This window comes from Amphibalanus amphitrite, unplaced genomic scaffold, assembly GCF_019059575.1.
Source record: "Amphibalanus amphitrite isolate SeventyFive unplaced genomic scaffold, NRLGWU_Aamphi_draft 000336F_arrow, whole genome shotgun sequence".
NCBI lineage: Eukaryota > Metazoa > Arthropoda > Thecostraca > Balanomorpha > Balanidae > Amphibalanus > Amphibalanus amphitrite.
The window spans coordinates 177,681-200,504 of NW_024881831.1; the positions used below are offsets into that span (position 1 = coordinate 177,681).

At 54.1% G+C, this 22,824-nt stretch overlaps 1 protein-coding gene across 1 annotated transcript in view; it reads right to left on the minus strand.

Annotated features, from left to right (window-relative positions):
• Positions 1-22,824, minus strand: part of LOC122388816 — a 142,360-nt gene that overhangs the window by 95,438 nt on the left and 24,098 nt on the right. The window contains exon 2 of the mRNA XM_043380214.1: positions 7,044-7,327. Coding sequence (XP_043236149.1) covers positions 7,044-7,282 — 239 coding nt within the window. The 5' untranslated portion in view covers positions 7,283-7,327. The remainder of the gene's footprint in view (positions 1-7,043; positions 7,328-22,824) is intronic.

A 22,824-nucleotide genomic window follows, 5' to 3' on the forward strand; every position in this document is an offset into this window, starting at 1 on the left:
CTTTTAACACGTGCGTAATCGCACGTTTTCGGCATTACCCCAGCCAGCCATACTTTCATTTGCAGGCCCATAACTTTTCAACGTGCTGTATAAATTTCAAATAGGCAGCACACTTATGCAAAGACATGCTAAAGATTACTTGACCGAATTGGCCAGACAAACGGTAGCATAATGAGCAAAAAATGCAGCTTCAAAGGCGCATGTAGTACAAGGGAAACGTACCTTGAAAACGCTCTTGGCGCCCTCACAGTCGAAGTATTCCGAATGACGACTCGTAACAAACATGCGATAATTGTAGTCACTTAAGCTTCAGAGCATCACTGACAGGTGGCATCCATGTCTTACGGTTTTCGAAATATCTCGAATTTCGGCTTTGCCCCAACTCCGGCATTGCCCCAACTTCCCCTACCTCTTGACCCCATCCCATATCAGCGTTCACGGTCTCACCCGTCATGACCACACCATTTCACGGGGCGTGTACGGCCGGTATAACATGTCAGCGGTCATATGTAATTACCGCTGCCTGCTCCGAGAGGCCCTCCAAGAGCCGCGATACGGCCCAGAAAACGGCGGGTGCTAATTGGACGACGCCGAGTGACGTCACTGGCTCCCAGAACCGTATCCCCACACTCTGAACGCTTCTCCGGTCGGAGCAGCAAAGGCTGGATGGAATGGAGCTGGATAGGGGACAACGGCTCCTAGAACAGAATCCCCACGCCCTGACCACTTTTTCGGTCGGGGTGGAGGTGGGATGAAATGGAACTGGACAGGGGCGGCTGGTCGTGACATCCTGTGTGTGTAAGAAATGGTATGCCTGCCGGGAGTGGCGTACGCAAAATAACAATTGATATCTATCAAGACATTAAAAAATCTGATTTACAAAAGTTACGTCAAAAGAATTACCATGTTCACTCTTTCAGCTGACCGTCAAGCAAAATCCATCGATAAGGCATAACGTCTTGATAGATACCTACAATAAAATGACACAACGGAATGATCAGTACCACGATTTAAACCATGCAAATGAGCAGTATCTCCCTGATATAATAAGCTTTGCGGACGTCCGATTGAAACCCTAAGCACACGCCCGCCTCGCAGCTCGATCATTGCCAGCTTCCGGACGCTGTTCACAATCACCTCATAAATCTCTCGGAGAAGCGGCGGGGCCGTGCCGACTTCCCCAGCAGACGGGCTGAATATATTCCCCAGAGCGGCTGCTCCACACTCCCATGAGCCGGCTGGATGGCCACTTCTACAGCCCTCAGACTATCGCCTGAAGCACTCCAGCCCCAGCGGACAGAGGTCCGATAGCCGGCCGACGAGTGGCGCTTCACCGCACGTGGCCCGAATATTGATACACCTCGCAGATACTTTATTCAATTTCTCCGGGGATATGAGCACCCCTTCTCATTCGTCGGGTCGATGACCTGTCGATGCGCCTAGCCACAATTGCATCACTTCCGCCAGCTTTTCACCTGTCTCATCGGCTCAACGCATCTCACCGCTTCCGTTCGCTGCGCTCAATAACGGTCGCACCGTCTCAACGAATGGTCCTTACAGGTCACCGTCCCGTGCCGAGAGTCTGCACTGGAGATAGGTGTCAAAGATACCCCCTACCCCTCCCGCTCGGAACCCCCGTCGGTACCGACAGCTGAGAAACGGCCGGCGGCGTCGGCGTCGGCGACACCCAGTAACGATTCGCGGCTAATCAAAGCGTCTCGGCGCTGATGAAGCTTCGGTCGCGCTCGGCTGACCCCGCCGGGCGAGGTGAGTCCGAGTCCGAGAGAGCGAGTCTGATCTCTGAGACCGAGACCCGGCGAGGTCCGAGTGAGCTCCGAGTGAGCACCAAGAGAGCACTGAGAGAGCACCGTGCTCAGGCGACCAAGCGGATCGGCCAAGTATCAGAAAGGGCTGGGTCAGACCCATCGAGACCAGCCTGGCCGAGTCACGGAGGGAGGGGACAGCAACAAAAATATTTGTTTGTTTTCAGTTGATGAATACTTGTTAATGTCTAATTCACGACATCTATTTTTAATTTTAAATGAATAGCGCAATGTTTTCCCATGTTTTACGAATGACGTGCATTTACCAGGCTGGTATTAGCATTCGCATGGGCCTATATCAATTCACAATTTTTGTGACAATTGACATGCATCAGCAAAAGACAAATTTGTTATCAATCATATTGGAAATCTTCTTTTGAATAATACATCGCCAGCTAAAGAAAAAAGAAGCATTCAGCCAAAACTTAGAATAACAGCTTCCTGTCCACTGACTATACCGACCGGCGGACAAGGCGTCCTGCCAGCCGAAATAGGCTTCAGCGAACGGACAGCGAGCCTCATTTGCACGGTCACGCCACGGACAGGGTAGGGTGACACTGGCGGAATATTGGACCACCGGAGGTGTCAGAGGGGTCGGACTCATTGACCCAGTGACGTCACTTGTCATATGCCAGCCCGACAGTTATCACACGTGCATTACACCACAACACACAGGCTGGTATGTGCTCGACGGCAAATTGTCGGCGGCTGAATGGCGTATGCATGGAGGTGATCTGGTTGACAGGGGGTGAGTATTCTCACTGACCAATGGCTAACGAGGTGTAACAAATGAAAACATCGCGTGTAGCACGGCCTCTGCCACAGCACGAATGCCTCTCACACATATTGTACTTACGGGAAGAGTGATGTGATTGCTTCAAAATGCAAATAATTTTGCAACTTAAGTAAATTAAATAGGTAGCCCTTTTTAATCCAATCATTTCTTAAAATCAAATATTCCAATTCAAGAGATGAAGAAATTAGAATAAAACGTTTTAAAAAGCCTCTCGACTCGATCTGGAGCTCTTCATCTTGGGGCCTAATCTGAAATCTACATAATGTTGGAATATTTAAGAACGTCACGCAGATCAGGATAATTCCTACATGTATCTATCTTTATTCCGAGCTGCTGGGCCATGGCGCCTTCCTTTCCGTGTTGCGCATTTCCTCAGCTGGCGCCGCCACATCCAAAAGATGTCGGATAACAAAATAAGCATAAATTAGCGCGGCCTGCCGAGCGGCGCCCGGCAAATGAGGAGAAATCACACTCATTACGGAGTGCGGGTGGCGGGGAACGCTGCGTCCACGCAACGGTGGATGAAAGACGCGCCTAGACGGAGTAGCTACACTCGTCAGAACCAAACATGTCACTATTTATGAAACCAAAACCAACAAACCATGTGGAATCATCAGACCCTTTACACTTTGCTCGAGTTGGTTCAGAGTAAATTTTGACTTTCAATCGGGAGGCCATTTATTTGTAAAATAAAAAAAAAACGCCTTGATTTAGGAACTTTCTTAGACAAAAGTCTCAATTATTTTCAGAGATATCATATACAAGTGTCAGTCCATCTGCCAGCATGTAACGGAGAAACTGCCCCATCATCGGCTGTCCCCGGTCGGCTGTCACACTGTCAAACCAGGCCAATCGCAGCCGCTGATCATCCAGCCCATCACGATTGGAACGATCACCACTCGAATCCCTCAACGAGCCATACGGCACGTGACTCACTGTCGGCCGGCGTCCGCCAGCTACAGATGCACTTGGACAACTTGCCGGCCCTCGGAGGAGTTGTCGATCGGTCACAATTTCCAAACTTTGACAAGGACGAACACTGGTGTGTCGAGCGCCGATACAATCGCTGCACGTCTCGGGCGACGCGGACACTGTCGTGCAGGGTATTTATAGCGCCGGCATGCGCTTCTGATGGCCCGAGCAGCAGTTTGGAGCCACTCCTCCCCATGGCCGCACAGCAGAGGGACGTTATGATGGTCACGAGGCAGTTGCGCGTGGTGGTTGGTCGTTTGAGGCGCCGTTACCAGACCATAAAGAGCTTCGGTCTGGCCATCGGAGCCGGCCATCGGGAGATAGTCGGGTGAGAACGGATTCAGAGGACGATGGCAGCGGATTCCGGGGACGATGGGAGCGGATTCAGAGGACGACGGTAGAGGATTTGGAGGACGATGGAAGCGGATTCGGAGGACGATGGGAGCAGATTCAAAGTATGGTGGAATCGGGAATACAGCTGAATGTATTCTGGATTTGTAGTTATTGACCAATGAGACGCAGTCGTAGACGGCTTCTTGAACGCATTCTTCCCTCAGCTCACTTTGTTCGCAAATAAGCGTTCGCCGTGTTCAGTCAGGCGTCTTCCCATCGTCTGATAACTAGAAAAGCAACACCCAGCAAACTTCTAGCAAACCAACAAAAGCCCGCAGCTTCCACTGTCATTCCGATTCATTTCAGAGCATCTGACGACTGACAAATATTATGTGTTATCAGCTTTTAGACTTGTCTCCGACGGAGTCACCGTCCGTGGAGCTTCGTGTCTGAAAGAGCGCGCCCGCGGAAAGCGAACTCTCACCGAATTATCTGATTTTTGCCGGCTGCTTTGTTGATGGAAGTGTACGAGGCCTGATCAAAAAGTATCCGACCCCATTGGATTGCTCGAAGGCCATTAGGCTCAGGTGTATGATACCCTGTGTGGATGCTGCCTTAATCGTTGTGCACGTACACACGTGTTCTCAGCGTCCACGTCCAGCTCAGTCACTTTCCAGCGTTGCTTGTATGCACGTGCCTACTGCTCGGTCGTCGCATTTCCTCCCAGCGTCAAGATGACCGAAAGAAATGAGCAAAGATATTGCTTCAAATTTTGTCAGAAACTTGGGGAAACGCAGTCCGACACTATCAGAAAAGTTTAGCTGACATTCGGCGATGAAGCGATGGGCGTTACCTTAATCAAGTTCTGGTACAACCGCTTCAAGAACGGTCGAGGTTCAGTAGAGAGCGACATGCGGCCTGGCAGGCCCTCGACGAGCAGAATTCCTGAAATTGGTGTTGACGACGGTGACGATCAGGGTGTTGTTCATCATGAGTATGCTCCAGAAGGTCAGACGATCAACAAACAATACTATCTCGAAGTTCTGCGTCGTCTGCGGGACGCGGTGCGGCGTAAGAGACCGGCGTTGTGGGCGACGCAGGACTGGCAGCTTCACCATGACAAAGCGCCAGCCCACTCAGCCCATCTCGTACAGGAGTTTCTGGCCAAGCATGGCATCACGCAGGTGCGGCCGGCCCCACACTCACCTGATATGGCCCCATGTGACTTCTGGCTGTTCCCCCACTTGAAAATGCCGCTGAAAGGCACCAGATTTCAGGACACAGAGGGGACCAAGACGAATGCGACAATGGCCCTGTTGGCGATCGCGAAAAGTGACTTCTCACAGTGCTTCCAGCAATGGAAGGGCAACTGGGCTAAGTGTGTAGAGTCGCAAGGGGCGTACTTTGAGTGGGAATACAGTTCGAACTCTGTAAGCATTCGCGTTTATTGTCTGGGGACAAAGGTCGGATACTTTTTGATCAGGCCTCGTATATATTTTAGACAGAAAAATTTCCCTTAATTATGCACTTCTTTTAAAATGTCTACCATGTTTGAAGTCTATTTAAAAGAAGATCAGAAAGGAAGTAGATGAGTCAGAATTCCTGATAAATTACGAATGATTACAACACCCGAAACTCGCACTAAAAACACGCTTACTTTGGCTAAAAGCCTACAAATATACAGTGTAGCCGAAGCTCATTATTCCTAAGCATTAGGCAACTCTCCACTCAACTGCCCTTAACGTCAAAGCCTACACCACTCCCACCTCTACGCGTCCCCACTCTTTGAAGCGGCAGTTCGCTGTTCAGACCGATCACAATCGTCTCCTGCCGGCGCCAGAGCGATCGATAGACAGGTCGGAGAGTCCAGCAGTCGAGGATCGTAGCGACAGGGCAGATCGAGCCACTGCTGAGACAGCGCTGGCACGTATAGGGAATCCCACGGTGGGGATGTTTGTACAGAGAGAGTGGTAATGATCGACAAGAGCTGCTCACGTGCCGCAGGTAGGGAGGCATGGAATGATAGGTCAGTGGTGGAGTGAGTTTGTAAGACGTCGTGTAGTAGGTACTGTGCCTGTGATGAGCTGGGAAATGCAATGATTAGTGGGTGCGGCGCATTGACGTATGGTTCTGTAGATGTAATTACCTACTGTTCGCGATATGACAGAAGGCTGCGGGCCATAGTGCCATCATAACAATCATAACAATGCACTGTCACAGGTGTCCCCTGCCCAAAGGTCAGCGCGTGTCAGCGCGGTCACAAACACAGCCGGCGGCCCATCTGTTGCCGTCCGTGACGCTGCGGTGCCAATCGCGGCGCGCCGTCATGACCGCGGCATGCATGACGCAGCAGCTGTACACAGCCGAGCGCCGCTGCCGCGCCAATGCCGCCGCACGGCCCGCACGGCACCGGGCCTTTGTGCAGGCCAGGTGCGGCACCGGGTGTTTGAGGGAGGGAGCCGCGCGGTCACGTCGGGTCAGCCGGCGCCCTTGACAGCGGCGGCAGCGCGGATGGAAGCTGGTCGGACCGAGCGGGCCATATGCCGCCGGTGAGCCGGTGAGCCGGAAAAGGCCTGGTAGCGTGACAGCCACTTTTGGTGAGGTGCCGAGATACCCGGCGCAACAGTGAAACGTCCACAGGTATAGTCTGCAAAGGAGTAGAGGAATGGCTTTTATTGAATTCAAGCTCCAACCATCCTCGTTCGCATTACGCCTGCCACTCTTTGCGGCTATCTCAGCGCTTACATCATTTAGGAAAGTGTTAAACCATAGCAACAGAATCGCACGATTAGCAGCCAGTACCTATTTGGCCAGAGGTCAGAGCGGTTTTAACTTTTACCGCTTTCCAGCTCGAAATATCGATTTAAAAGTTGTGATAGACTTCCTCCCCGTAAGGTTACTACATTCACTAACAAATCACATGACCTCAAGGGTAAACCCTGCAATGACGCCCAGCGATGCGTAGTTGTCGGTACATGCCGGTAAAAACGCTGAAGGAAATATGTGAGCATGTGAGCAATCATCCGGAACCAAGGGAGCTTCACATAAGACCAGCTGTGCAGCGTGCGTGCGCTCGGACACTGGCCACATCCTCCCCCTCCCTTCCCCTCCCGACTCACTTGCAGTAGAAGATCCTGCCGTCGTCGGCTGTGTGCACGGTCCAGCCGGGCCGCAGGCGGAGGCCGGGCCGCGGCGAGGGAGGTGCCGCCGGCGGTCGTCGCTCCAGACGGGGCGAACCGAGCGCGGCGCGACGCTCGCTGCGCGGTGAGTCCGTCTCTGAGGTGCTCGGAGAGGCGGACGGCACGGCCGGCTCGCCGCCCGACGGCCCCAGGTTGGCGTACCACGGGTTCAGGAACATGGTGTGCCCGACTGGCTGCGCCGCTGGGCGTCACATGGCACACACCTGGGGAAGAGAGGTCGAGGTTAGAGATGGAGCCGAGAGGCGGGGACTCACAGTCACAGGCGGCAGACGGAGCTGCAGAATACGCTGGAGCTCAGAAATGCTGCATCATCATGAAAAGCAGCTTCTGATGTCGATATGAGACGGCAACTTCTGAATTTATTTATTAGAAGCACCGAGACATCAATCAGTCCTACCGGTAATTTCCGTCAGCATTCGGAGAACGTCTATTGGCCAATTCATTGCAATCAGAAAAATATTGTGATAAACGGCGTCAGAAACGACTCATTTCAGTACAGAGCTCACCCGTTCAAAGGAAATTTGGCATCAACGAGTTAAATGCCGCTCTGCGAGGCTGTCATCCGCCTGTAATTCACCTCATTAGACGGAAATTTTCCGGTCATACGTCTCTGTCTAAGCCCGGAAACTAATAACCGGCTCAGCCAAGCTTAGCGTGTCGGCCTGATGGAAACATTCAAGATGGATTAACTGAACATGACCGCCAATCAACACTCCACTCACGGGATTAGTGCTTACAGTGCTTCTTGGTAATTTGGGTGAAGAGATTTGCCAAATTTGGTCCGACGCTTGCGCATTGCATGTAATCGGAAGACCCTTGAGATGTTCAATACCATTGAACATTGATGAGTTTGTTTTGCTTTGTTTTTATCAGATGCGACTGCCAGATAAAAAAAATGCACCAACTCTCATTTCAACATTCAAGTCTCAGTAGCATTTACGAGAAAGAAACTAATTCATCGATCTCTCACAGCGGAGAACGCACCAGCACACATTTCTCCGCTTTGCCGGAGAGTCGCGGATGGAAGCGTGACGCTCAGACCACCGAGAGCTGTTTACAGCCTCCATCCGGCAAGCCGTGCGGCCGTCATTAGCTACCTGCATTAACGTGCTACCCGGAACAGGTCCCACCGGCGTGCTTGTGAGCATAAACCGCCAGCAGCCCGGGCAACGGTCGCGTGTGCTGCGGGTTAGAGCCTGCTCACACCGCGGAAAAGTTGCATGTAACGCGAGCGAGAGATGCTGGAAAGGCTTGGCGGTTGCGATGGGGTGTTCAGCAATCACAAACTCTTAGGTAAGCTTCGGAAGTGGCTTCTGAAATTCAATCTTAATGGAGTCGTCTGAAATGCTGGCAAAATACGGAAGAAAAACTCTGTTGCCTGGTTTTGTTTCTGTACATTTCTAAGGCAAAAATGACGCACTTCTTTGGGGAAAAGGCTGCGATGCTGCTCGGATTCGTACTCTTGCACCGTCACCGCCGCTGTTTCACCAGTTGCTGCAGTTGCCACCAGTTGAAAACAGCCCCCCCCCCCCCTACCCAGCCCATCTCATCTAATCACCAAAGCCACTTGCTGCGAACGTGAGCACCTGCACCTCCCGCCTCGGCGCCATCCCACCTCCACCGCCGACTGTTTGCCAATCCGGCGGCCCCACCAACCCGCAATTAATTTAGCCGAAGCGCTCTCCAGCTCTCGGGCACTACTTCCCTCGGGCAAAACAGGCGAGCCGAGACGACCGTCGCGGCGCCCCGACGACGGTCTTGGAGACAGCTCGCGGCAAGCCCCAGTTCGCGGGCGGCGCAATAGCGACGGTTGCGGCGCAGGTACGGCCAACTTTGGTGCTGTTTTCCGCGCACTGAACGCCCTCCGGATCTACCACAGACAGCGTCGCGCAGTCAACAATGCACGCAGGCATGCGATGACGAGCGCGGTGACTGGGCCGGCGTCGGACGGTCGCCGGCGGCAGCGGCGGCGGCGGCGGCGGGTGGGCGGCGCGTGCTCGTGTTCCCGTTCCCAGCGCTCTGCGGTCACAGCCACTGTCGCTCTCGCCGTTTGGCCCGGTCAGTCGGCGGCCGGCGAGTGCCGACGGTACGCCCGGAGCCACCACTGACCTATTAGCAACAGGCGTGGCCGGCGCCCGTGGTATCGCCAACTCCGGGCACGAGGTAAACTGTCGTAATGCCCTAAAATGCCTTGAAAATGGAAACAGTGGGTTATAATCGACTAGAGATAATTACCAAATATTTGTACTTTCCTAACACACAGTTATAAATGTGCTGAGAGAGAAAAGTCGCAAAAGAGCACCCAGTGTTACTAAGTTGTCATCTATAAGAAAACGCAAATACGACATCTTAATTGCCTCTACATTAACAAACCACGACCCATACCACTCTAAAATCTCTACAAACATTCAGTAATATTGGGTCAAACCAAAGTCCTCGGGCACTACGCAGTTCCTTCCTACACAGCAGTCTCAGACTCCCATCACCTAGCACAACTCGAACCAACACTCGGAGATCCCATTCGCCCGTAGCCACTACCTAGCACAACTCCAGTCCACCCACTCCGGTCTCTGACGGCCACTCAAAGCCATCACCGGCGGTGCCGATACACCATCAGTGCTCGGGGCGAGCACAGCCGGTCACTGTCCTAATGGCCACCTCTATCGACCTGGATCTGGTGTCAGCGGCGGCGGCGAGGGGCGGGCCGGCGGCGGCATCCTCCCCGCCGGCTTCTAGGGCACCACTTTCAGCGGATGGGAGGAAGGCGTGGTCGTTGACTTCCTCCGTCACTCCGGAAAGCGACGGTCTACGACCCCGGTCGGTGACCCTGCCGGTGACCCCGGTCTGTGACCCTGCGCGTGATTTCGACTCAGTCTAGGCCACGCACTGGGTCAGAGGAAATGATGACCTCGGAAAGTATCCTCGATGGCGGCGGTGAGATGCCGCTGCTGAAGGCAGGAAGACCAGTGAGGATGGAGAGAGTTCACCACGAGGGAACTGCGGCGAAACGAGGTCGGGCGATGTGACTGTTTCGACTGGCACAGAAAGAACATGAAAGGATTACGCAGACAGGGACATAAAACACTGTCTGCAGAGCCCTAAGTCAAAAGCTTTGGTGCAGATAACACTCTTTATGCCTGCTTGCCATGGTTTATTTATAATGGAGAGCAGAGTCGGGAACTCTGTGTATTGTGTGTGATGCGAGGCGTTAGATACATTTAACTCCATTTTCCTCTCGTTGCAAACAAACATCATATCATTCTAAAAGCAGCTAAGTGAAATTCTAAGCGCTGCCTCGGTGACATTACTATCGCAGCGTTCGCTGTTTAGACCCGCCCCGGGCGCAGGTCGGGAGGGTCGCCCCGTGGTTTGTGGACCGTCGTCGGGCCAAATTCCATCAACGAGACTCCAGGGAGTGCTCAGCAGTGAAAGCGGACCCCGCGTCGCAAGTCGAGACGGCGCTCGCAGCGCGCACAGAAAAGAGCAGCAAAAATAAGGTGACTTTAAAAACTGATGAAATTGAAGAATAAAAAGAGATTCCATTTCCCAAACGTGACACACACTAACACGTTGTCTCATAACAAGATTCATGACGTCACAAATTTCATGACCGCAGACCGTAGCCTCAGTCACTGTAGCTCAGTCGCCACACGCAAGCCCCGGTTGTCCCACATGTGTGGCTTCTAAGCACCCCGGCCGCCGGAAGTATTCGTCCTTTCCCAGGCCGGCCGATGGACCGCCTGTTTTGTCGGTCGCGCGTGACGGCGCTCCTGGGTTCGGAGGGAAGGCATCGGACATCGGGCGGCTTCCGGGCGGCGGTCGAACGCCACGAGCGCACACTGAGCGAACGCTGGGTCTGTCAGATTTGATAACGTGCTCAAGTCTGCAGAGGCGAATTGAATTGCCGATACAGTAGGTACAACACAAAAACTTTAAAAGAAATTGCAATTATTTGCGCATAGCTCGTTTTACATCGTAGAAAAAAAGAAATATGTTAGTGATTGTTAGCGAGCAAATAGGCATTTTGATATCTTCGCAAAGACGGCCGGCGCTCGGAGCGCGGCGGTCGGTCCGCCGCGCCACGCCGCTCACATATGTGTCATCTGGCCCCTGTCCTGGTTCTCATGCCCACGTGTTGTGCGTACCACGAGGGCTGAGACGGGACGGGGGCCTGACAGTCTTCGACGGGACTCCACCGGTGCGCGACGGCCCGGTGCACGACGTGGCCGACGTGGCCTTACGTACGACGCGGCCGACGTGGCCCTACGAGAACGATTCAGTGAACCGCATTTGTGACCGCCGTATTTTGTGCATTTTAACCGTTTCCGTTTCATTCAAGAATAGACTTTTCATATATGAACAATAACTTTATGGTCCTCCGGGTGACGAGAGAGAACGAGTACGAAAACGAGTGAACGATCACGAGTGACGCACGAGCATTTCCGTATCGAACGGGTAAACTGTACGATTCCCACGAACATTCTGGTCCTCCGGGCCGGATATCAGTGAACTAGTGTGATGGATTTACAGTGACGACGCGGTGTTGTGAACTGTGAGTACAATGTCTGACAAGCGGTCACGACATGCCAGTGATGCGAAATCACATCAAAGCCGCCGAAGCTCGTATCACACGAGGAGCGAGGCGAGCTTCAGCACGGCGTCCTCCGGTCTCAGTGAAGCCCGCCGCCGGGCTGCACTTAGCCAGCTCCAGGCGGAACAGGCCCAGCGCGCCGCCGCCGCCAAGGCTGAGCTGGCCCGGCGTCTGGCGGAGGCGGACGCGGAGCAGGCCCGACGACAGGCGGAGCAGGCCCGGCGTCAGGCGGAGGCGCAGGCGGAGCAGGCCCGGCGGCAGGCGGAGCAGGCGGAGGCGCAGGCAGCGCTGGAAGCTCAGGCGGCGAAGGATGAAGCAGAATGTCGCCAGCTGGAGTTGGAGCTGCTGGAGCAGGAGGAGCGGGGTTCGCAGCTCGCTCGTTCTTACGCTGCACCATCCGTCGCCGGCCTCCCGGTGGTTGCAACAGAGCCACCGGTGCAGGTATGCGTGTCTCGACAGACGGACGAGTCGGTCACGCGCACCCGACAGTGGCTGACTCAGTCTCAGCTACACGTGCCACCAGTGGATACGGCTCCCGTCAGCGCTGTGCCTCCACCTGCAATGCGTCTGCAGCGCCCGTCCAGTGACGACAACCGAGCGGTCCCGCATCTGCCGCGCATTACGCTGGAGAAGTTCGGCGGCTCTGCCATCGAGTGGCCGCGGTGGATAGCCCTCTTCAAAGCGCTGGTGCACGACCGCGCTGATCTCACCGACGTGGAACGGCTAACCTACCTGCAGACTCACCTGACGGGGCCGGCAAAGGAGTCTGTGCGCGGCATGCTCTGCGACGCCAGTCTCTACAGCACCGCCCTGGGTGAGCTGGAACGAGAGTTTGGTGACCCGTCCCGTGTGATACACGCCACGATGAAAAGACTCCTCACAGCGCGGCCGGTGAAAGATGGCGATCTGTCAGCGCTGACAGAGCTGTCTCGTGAGCTCCACACCGCGGTGAGCGTCCTACAGTGTTTGCACTACGAGCACGACCTTGCCGCCGCCACGAACGTCACCACTGTGACTGGGAAGCTACCAGCCTCCCTCGCCTGGAGGTGGGGCGAGCACATGGTGGAAAACGGCATCACTCGTCCGACGCTCGTCGATCTCGACGAATGGCTTCGCCGTCATGTGACAGCTGGTCGGTTGGCCTTGAACGTGACCAACAAGCAGCTGCCGAAGGTCGAGGCTAATGACGCTGATTGCCGCCCGAGACGCGTGTTTACCACCGCGTCGGCGCGGCCCACGCCGGCGGCTGTAAAGCGGGAGAGGACAGCTGCCATAAAGTCATCAGCGGACGGACACAGTGACTGGTGTACCATGTGTCAGCAAACACACGAGCTCCAGCACTGTGATGAATTTCTCGCGCTGACTGTGAGTGAGAAGGCAGAGTTCGTCGGCAGAAACGGACTGTGCTTTAACTGCCTGGGTCGCGATCACATCAGCGCCACGTGTCCCAGTGATGCACGATGTGACGCGGAGCACTGCGGCAGACGTCATCACACGCTGTTACACAATGGAGGACGAGTGTTTCCGCTGCGCGATTCCGATGATAGTACGCCGTCATCTGCCAAACATGTCGGCACCGCATCGGCCGAGCCTCGCAGTGATATTCTCCTGCAGGTGGTGCCCATCACCGTAAATGGGCCGGCAGGTAGCCGCACCACGAACGCGCTCCTGGATCTCGGGAGTCAGATCACACTGATCACCGACGACCTGTGTGACCGACTCGGCATCTCGGGGCCCACCGACAAATTGGTGCTGAGTACGCTGAGTGGGACCCAAACGACGACGTCACGACGCGTATCCTTCGCCGTCGAGGCTGTGGGCGGCGACGGCAGGGCACATCGTATACGAAACGCCCAAACGACGCCGACGTTAAACGTGTCAGCCAAGGCCATGGACTGCACAGTAGCAAAGGAGAAATGGCCGCACCTTGCCGACCTGGATCTCCCCAGCGCCACCCACGGCCCAGTGGAGGTGCTCCTGGGAACCGACGTCATCGAACTTATTGTGCCGCGGGAAGTGATCGAGGGACCGACGGGAACGCCGTGCGCCGTAAGGACGCTGTTGGGATGGACGGTGACCGGGCGGGCGTCGGAACGCTCGGTGCTCGATGGTGAACACGTTGTCAATCACGTTCGTGTCAGTGATAAAACGAGTGCAGTCGCTGACCTTCACACCCAGGAATCATCAGAGACGACCCAGTGGTGTCACGCAGCCGAGCCGCCGGGCCCGGCCGACATCTTCAGCAGAGGCGGCCCGGGGACGGACCTCGCCCCCGGCGGACCGTGGATACGAGGTCCAGCTGCGCGGTCCGGCCCGGCCGCCCTCTCCGACGACGAGACGAGGGTGACAGCGTGCGTCACCGAGCGAGCGGAGCCGGTCGTAAACGGCAGTGACTTCTCGTCCTGCCTCATGGACTCCGGCGGCCTGCTCAGAGTCGGTGGCCGTCGCTGGAAGCGGAAGAACACGCAGCCGCAGGATCGCCCCTGGCGACGCCGGCGGCGAGAGTGTCTCCCCGCGCACGCCGACCGCACACTGCATGTCGATCATGGACACGACCGAGGTCAAGGTTGGCGAACTAGTGCGACTGACCGACGTAAACGTACCGTGTGGACACCGGCCGATGGGACGAGCGGAGTGTATGACCCCGGTGTAGGCGGTCGTATCCGCGCCGTGGATGCGACGACTGCCACTGGTCGTTACAGGCGGCCAGTCTCTCGTCTCTGCCGTCTCGAGTGCGACGGCGACGAACAGTAAACGGACTCGGAAAGATAATGTGCGGCACGGGGGACGGCTAAAGTGAGTCGTCTACGACCGCACTGTGCCGCCGGCGAGCAGTGTGGAGATCGGAGCGTTTATTAATGCTTCCTGCGCCCGCCATTCGCGGTGTTAACGTGTGTGTGTGCGTGAGAGAGTGAGCCGCTCATTCTGTCCGCTGCGAATGGTCATTTGTGTTGAGTGTTCAGCCATTAGCTATCAGCTGTGAGCCGTGTGACAGTTCTTGGACGCGCTAGTAGTCTACGACCTTAGAGTGTAACATAGCAGTGTTAGATTAGTTTATGATACGCACCGTGTTAGCGCTATTGTACGTCCGCGTTTGTTCGCTTCGCCGCTTCGGTAACGTAATGTGTGTCATGTTGTACATTGTGTGATGGGTGTTTGTTGTGTGTCGGCCATGTGACGGCAATGTCACTGCCGCCAGGCGCCAATGCCTCTCGGCCCAGCGTGTGTAGTTTACGACATGCGTCAGTGTGTGTCGGCACCCGGCTGCCGAGACCGTGCCGTCACCAGTTTTATGTCTGGGTGATTGTTGGCGGGGATAATGCCTGCCTCAGTCAGACATTGTGTAGTGCGTAATGTGCATCGTATGTGAGTGTATGTATATCGCGCATGTTGAACGGATCGTTACGAGTGTGTGCGTGCGTACGGGACGCTTGAACGATTGCTCGCTAGTTGTTGGATTTTCCGCGGATGATCGCGAAAAACCGGGCCGGCTATGTTAGCGAGCAAATAGGCATTTTGATATCTTCGCAAAGACGGCCGGCGCTCGGAGCGCGGCGGTCGGTCCGCCGCGCCACGCCGCTCACATATGTGTCATCTGGCCCCTGTCCTGGTTCTCATGCCCACGTGTTGTGCGTACCACGAGGGCTGAGACGGGACGGGGGCCTGACAGTCTTCGACGGGACTCCACCGGTGCGCGACGGCCCGGTGCACGACGTGGCCGACGTGGCCTTACGTACGACGCGGCCGACGTGGCCCTACGAGAACGATTCAGTGAACCGCATTTGTGACCGCCGTATTTTGTGCATTTTAACCGTTTCCGTTTCATTCAAGAATAGACTTTTCATATATGAACAATAACTTTATGGTCCTCCGGGTGACGAGAGAGAACGAGTACGAAAACGAGTGAACGATCACGAGTGACGCACGAGCATTTCCGTATCGAACGGGTAAACTGTACGATTCCCACGAACAGTGATATAATAACAAGTTCCGTTTAAAGTCAGACCCCCGCCAAGCTACGAGGTGGGACCTCGTTCTCATTCCTCATCCACTGTCCACTGTCGTCCATCCTCGAGGTTATTCTCACAATAGACACACACCGCATCCCATATCACAAAAAAAAACACACCATCCAGCCTGCGAGTGACTCGGACAGGAAATGGTTCCTTTGATGTAGCGATGAAGGCGCCCCAAGGATGCTGGCGTGCTGATCAAAAGACTGATGAGGCACGCAGCTCGGCACACACGCAACTGCTGCCACACACGCAGCGCGAGCACTTCGCCACCCTTCGTATGATGTATGATGTGAGAAACTACAGTCACGCATGCTGGGCGGACCATGGAAAGTCCAGAGGAACCATCATCCCAGTGCGCCGCAAGGAAAGGAGTTAGGCGTCGTGGCCAGCCAAGCAGCGCCTGGCTCATTTCTCTCGGATTTCTAAATATCGCTACAGAGCACAATCGTTCACACCTTTTCACCTCCATGTGGAATGTGTGTCATTCAAGACCATTGTTACTGCTGCGTCGGTACCGCATCAGCAACCCACTTCACAATGCTCACTAACTCAAAACAGCGCGTGCTGACAGCAGTGCTCGTGTTGATACTTCAGCAAGTGAACACTGACCGAGATTCGCAAGCTGAACCACCGAACAGCACAACAGGCTCAGTTCTAGCCAGCACAGCGACGGGCAAACTGACCACGACGGGAGGAGGCGGGGCGGGGGCGACGGGCGACGGGCGACGGACGACGGACGGCGGGCGGCGGCGGCGGCGGCGGCGGACGGCGGGCGGCGGGCGGCGGGCGGCGGGCGGCGGGCGACGGACGGAGGGCGGGGGCGGCGGTGTGTGAGAACGTTCTCAGCGTGTTTCCGAACAGCTGATGGAGTGGCAATGGTCCGCCAGAACGGACAACGGTGGTCGCGGCGCCGGGCCGTCAGCGGACGGGAGTGCGGCATGTATGGTGGTTAGTTCCTTTCTTTAGTTCCTTCGTTCGGTAGTTCCACAAAACGCTAGAGACGACTTCTAAGGGACGACCAAACAAAATAAGCTTTTTCTCCCGGCAGTACCTAACAAACCGGATATCTCTCTCGCGTGTGCCATAACAATCCAGATATCTCCACACGTGCGGATCCAACGAAGAAGATCAGTGGAGCGCGAGAGGCACTGATCCAACTTCCGTGCCGGTCTGCCCAGCATCCAGCCATCTGTTGATACAATAAACACCTCACGTGTATCACGCATCCGGACGAAGGTCAGGCTTGAATGAGCGTGTTTATTCTCATCACATATTTAATGACGATGACGGAGAGGTAGGATTTCGACTGCTGAGATGAAGGATTCAGCTAGTGTTGAGCTTCAGAAGCCACATTAATGTGAATGTCTAGCTGATTGTTCTTTTGAGTGTGTTGGCAAGGAGAAGGTGCGGTAATTAAATGTCATTGACTCCACTTTCTAGTGGCTATGCTTGAGGGACATGATCATCAGCAGTTCTATAGGCCTCCCTGTTTCTTCAATAGAGTCCGACCCAGCCTTCCCACATCAAGCAGCAGCGCTTAGCGAGCACGTTACCAATCCTCCCAATCGAAGGCACAGCCGTCACAGAAAAACGAACGGCTCTCCACAGCCGATTGCCGGTCCTCTCAGTTTGTTTAACCCCTCCGGTCAACCACCCCGGCCACTGACCGCCCTCAGCCACTGACACTCCGGCCGTTCTCAGGGGCACGGTTCAGTGGTGAGGAGAGGATGCCTCCTGATGGAACGCATCACTCGAGTGGACCGTTTAGAGGACTCTGTCCAGCGGAACAGTCCGACGCCGCCGAGCTGATCCATCGCCGGAGTGGCAGAAGACTAAGGGAAAACCGACGGATTTGGCGGTGCGGTTAACTGCGATGATTGAAACTGGCATGAAAATTAGCTATCTCAACATAAACTATAACGGGTATGCGTAAGATTTTACTCCAGCACGGTCTGTCGCCCTGAAGCCTGTGCGGTCCGGTCCGGTGCGTGCCACCCATCTGGGCCGCGCGGCGTCCCAGCGGCGACCATCCATCACCCAGGCCGCTCGCCAGTGGGTTATTTGCTCGTCTGTCCAAGTGGCGAGGCCACTCGGCTCCCACCGCCGCCACTGCCGTCCGCTGTGACATATCGTATCCTCGGTCCTCCTCGCTCAGCGGTTCAGGCGGCCGGAGCAGAGCCGGAATCACGGCCATCTCCGGTGGTTTTCCGGAGATTTACAGCGGTCCGCCGTGTCCTCTCGGTCCTCTGATGACCCCTGGTGATTGTTTCGGTCGACAGCCTTGTTGTTTCGGTCGCGTCCCCGACGTCACAGACCTCAGAGCCAGAGGACATCAGGTCCCGCTAGACGGTCGGCCGAGACGCTAGAATCACCGGTGGGTCGTAAAACCGGCCGGGGGCGACGATCCAGCCAATTGGACGGTTTTCTGTCCGACTCTAACTGTTCTTGTCCGCTGGATTTCCATTATAATGGTAAATTGGACACCAGTAAATGAGATGAATGAATTATTAGCTTGCGTTTCGACGTAACATCTTGTAAATCATGTTGTAGTGATATTTACGAGCCGGATGTAATCAATAGTCACAGAACTATGGTGTGATCGTATCGTATCGTATCGTAAATACGACGCGGATCCTAGCAGGGTTGTGCTTGACTCATGAGTCGAGTCAGAAATTTGACTCAACTCTGACTGAAATGAGTCAGATTTGAGTCGAGTCGGATAAAATGTTGAGCTGTTGAGTTGAGTCAGAGTTGAGTCGGACAAAAATATTAAGGCGTTGAATTGAGTCAGAGTTGAGTCAGTAAAATAACTTTTGACATTGAGTTGAGTCAAACATCTAGGATCATGAGTCAGCTAACTCAACTTTCTAGAAACAAGCTTTTCACCCCCCCCCCCCCGCTTAACAACTTAGCCCTGGCCCTGCTACCGGATTTCCCCCCCCCCCCCCCGCTGAACAACTTTTTTATCTGAGTCAATTTGAGTCAACTCACATGACTCATCAAAAAAATTTGAGTCAAGTTTGAGTCGACTCATATTTTCATTAAGCCGCTTGAGTCATGAGTCGAGTCAAGGGGAAAAATCAGCTCCTTATTTGAGTCAGAGTTGAGTCAGGGCTTTCTGAAGTTGAATGATGAGTCGAGTCGGCAATTTCTTTTTTAGTCGAGCACAACCCTGGATCCTAGTCATGCACTGCGATCCACAATCACATCGTACTGCAATGTATGTATGTATGTATGAACTAGAGGCAACATTCAGTTAAACGCAGAGCAATTAACCTTGGATTACCTTTAACTGTAGACACAGTAATAGACGTCAACTCCTAACGGATCAGAACTCATCTCGTTAAGGTTTCCAAGAACAATGACACTATGGAACGCAATAACACGCTCCCCAAAGGGTAGCTTCATGGGAAATCATGGTTTGCCGCTGGTGGATAATGCGCAGGAACAACGGGGCTGGTCGACGGATATGTCGAAATAGCGACTGAATATAAGCCGATATCTGAGAAATGGTCTTCAATTTTGGCTTCAAGAGCATCATAATAAGCCTCATTACGCCCAACAAAAAGTTCTCTCAGAATTCAGTGACGCTAACTGCATTCCTAGGCAGGTAATTTGGGACCATGCCCAGTGGCCCACTCCATAATTTCAGGCCAACACCGCATGTATTCACATTATGTAAAAAAGCAGCCATAACTGAATCCACTTCACTAAAATAGCCGCTAAACCCACTAAGCATTGTGATAACGTCTTGATGACCGTCAACAACCGTAGAGAAATTCGCCTGTTCAGTTATGCCTGGTAACGGAGAACACGGTTGCCTGCTTCCTCGTCACTGATCACAGGTCATCAGCTGGGAGAGATTCGAGAAACGTCCCAGCGAAACATGGGAGATGCGGGCTGACAAGCAGGGATGCTGACGGGGCTGCGCGGCAGGCAGAGCACACAGGTGAAGGTGACAGACAGAGCCAGAGGTGACAGAGATGACAGACGGAGCAAAAAGAGATGACAGTCGTGGCTGGCAGGGAGAGCCGGCAGGTAGAAATCGCTGTAGGGATCGCATGGATGCAAGTGACACGAATATTTGACAGAACTGACGGAATTTTACCAGCAAAGGTGGCAGACTGAATTCAACCGGACAGATGACAAGCTAAAATGAAAAAGACAGGGCACATAAATGGCTGACAGGCAGACCTGACAGACAAGTTTGACAGCACGACTGAGCACCGTAGCTGATAGGCATGGCGACTGATGATGCGACAAGCCTCTACATCAGAGCATACAACGTTTCACATCAGGCCTGAGATAAAAAGCAGTGATGACAGGCAAGGCTGCCTGTAGCTCAGCCGATGTGATGGTAATAACAGCATCGCTGACATGCTGCCGCTGACAGGCAGACCTGCCGATATCTCCGTGTCGTGGGCGGGTCGAGACGCCGTTTTCAGGCCGCCGTTTTCGCCACGCGACCCACCACGCGTCGATCGACGCTCCCGACGGACCAATTTCCGGGCGTCTCCGACGCGCCGCGCGCCACGACGCGTCGTGCAATCGGCGGCGCCGCGCCGCCTGCGCTATCTCTCCGGGCTGACGGCGGCCGACGTGTCGCCGCCGACGCGTCCCAGGCCCGGTGTCGGCGCGGACGGGAGACGGGGGAGACACGGGCCAGGTGGGAGGGAGTGGTGTGCTTCAGCCTCGGCAGCAGCTTAGGAAGGGAGGGATCGTGTTGGCAAGAGGTTACTCGGGGTCGAGTGCAGAAGGTGCATAAAGCGGGCTGAAACCAAAGTATCCTTGACATTGACTAAAAAATAAAGACACTGACTGCATCGCCAAGCTCAATCACTCTTCAAAACAGTTTCATCCGATCACTGCTCAAGAAAATCACGCTTTTCAGTAACCGTTGTCACAATGTTTTGACTCTGAAACCTACAGCACTGGCACTCCCACCACGCGAGATGATTTCCAGTAGCAGCATAATCCCTCCGTTCTCTCGGAAATTCCTTAACGTTTCCTATCCACACCTCCAGCGGCGCCGCGCTCCGCTGTCAATCACCGGTGTCGTGCCCACTGCCCTGTCTAATGACACCCAGCGGTCCGGCCGGCCGGTCGACACGCTCGCTCAAACCGGTTTGGCCGTGGCTGGCGGTGCGTTCGGCCGGGAGGCCGCGGTCGGCAGCGCGAGGGGTCGCCGCTGGTCACCGGCCCCCGAACCGGTCTACAGAGGGGCAGAGAGGAAGGCGTGGAGGAGGGTGTGGCCGGGTAGGGGATATGTGCTGTCCACACAAACAAAACGCGCACGGGGGGGGGGGGGGGGAGGGAGAGATAACAAACATAGTACTCCGTGCATAAATCGTATGGCTCGGATTAGAATAGGGTTTTTATACGCGAAATGGTCTTTTTGATGACTTTTATGACCATATCCCTCGCCCGCACGGGGGGGGGGTTGATGCAACCCCCCATAAGGTTTTTCGCGAATAACTCGCGTAAAAAGCGGCCGATCGCGACGAAACTTTCAGTACCCTCGCATTGATCAATTTTACACCTACCCTGAAAATTTCATGACCCTGACCCCAATGACCTTTGACCTCTTTTCTGTGACCATGTTTGGCCGAAATCGCGGTTCGGCGCATGTCCGCTCGCATTAGTCGCGCGTTTGCAAGCTTTTCGTGGTTTCAAACGTTCAAACATGTGATTTGATGTTGCTCCCATGCATTAGGGTGGGTGTCAAGGTCACCTGAAGGTCAGGTCAGGTCATTGACCTTTGGTGACCTCGGGTGACCTCGGTTCACTTTTTCGAATTTTACATGTTTCTAGGCTAGTTTTTGGAGCTGAATTCGAATTTAGCAACCATTTGAACATTTACGAAGTAGTTTTGGTGCCTTCGTAACATGTTACGAAGCTGTCCGAGGCGGTTGACACGTATTACGAATACCCGTCACAACCCCTACCGGTTGACCTGACCTGACCTGACCCGACCTGGTCTAAATGCTTAAAGACATCATCTATGATCAAAACTAACACGATATTCGTGATCAGCACCCCGGAAAACCACATAGCAGCCACACTTTACGACTTTCTAACAGGTCCCGATTTTCCCGGTTTTCGAGTCATTGACCTGACCTGGAAGGTCACCCGATGACCTAGGACCTTAAAATTGGGTATCATCGGCTTCCTCTCGTGACGGGCAACACGCTCGTTTTTTCTGCGAAGCTCTAGCTCGATCAGGGGCCAAACGCGAGGGGGGGGGGGTCGTACCACCCCCCTTGTGCCCCTCCCCCCCTTGTGCCGTCGAAGGACTCAAAATGGGCTGTGCCGGCGAGGGATATAAAATGAAAAAATAGCTAATAGCATGACATATGATGTTAATTATTATTCTGACCACGTGTCACCTTTATATTGACATGAATATAGGCATGCTGTAAATGCAATGGCACATTCCATATTTGGCCCACTTTAGATAAAATATGAATTACATTGCAACCATAAAAAGAATCGCTCACGTCAAACAAAAAAGCGCCACCGAGGGAAATATAGCCCGGCCGTGATCGAGCTGGGCCGTCGGTCGTGCTCGCGCGGGAAACAGCCTGTCTGTCATTCGACCCGGGCCGGTCACAAATCTGATAATGCAGCGATTTAAATTCCACGAACATGTTACGACGGTCATTGCTCACAGCAGCGAGGAAAACGTTTTGGAAAACGCCCTACCCGCCTATGTTCAGAACAAATTGGCAATTCATTTTGTTGTGAAGCGCGGAGCTTTGTTGAGCGGAAGCGCTTTGTGCTACGGCCCCTCTGCGCTGATGGGCTTCACAGCGAACTCAGATGAAGTTGAGGCGGTAGTCTTACGAAAAGAGTAGCATACTTAAGGCGCAATGCACTACGCTGCTACTTCCCTAAAAACTGCTGGTGGAATAAATATAATAGTATGCAACCGAGATATAAGATCATACTGTAGTATCATCATCACGTATACGTGATGATTAATTCAGTTCATATTCTCTACATTTTTGGTTACGATTTGTTGGATGAATCTTTGAACTACGCGCAGAACGGAAAAGACTTACGTCACTCCCACACATCCAATTTAATTTTATCT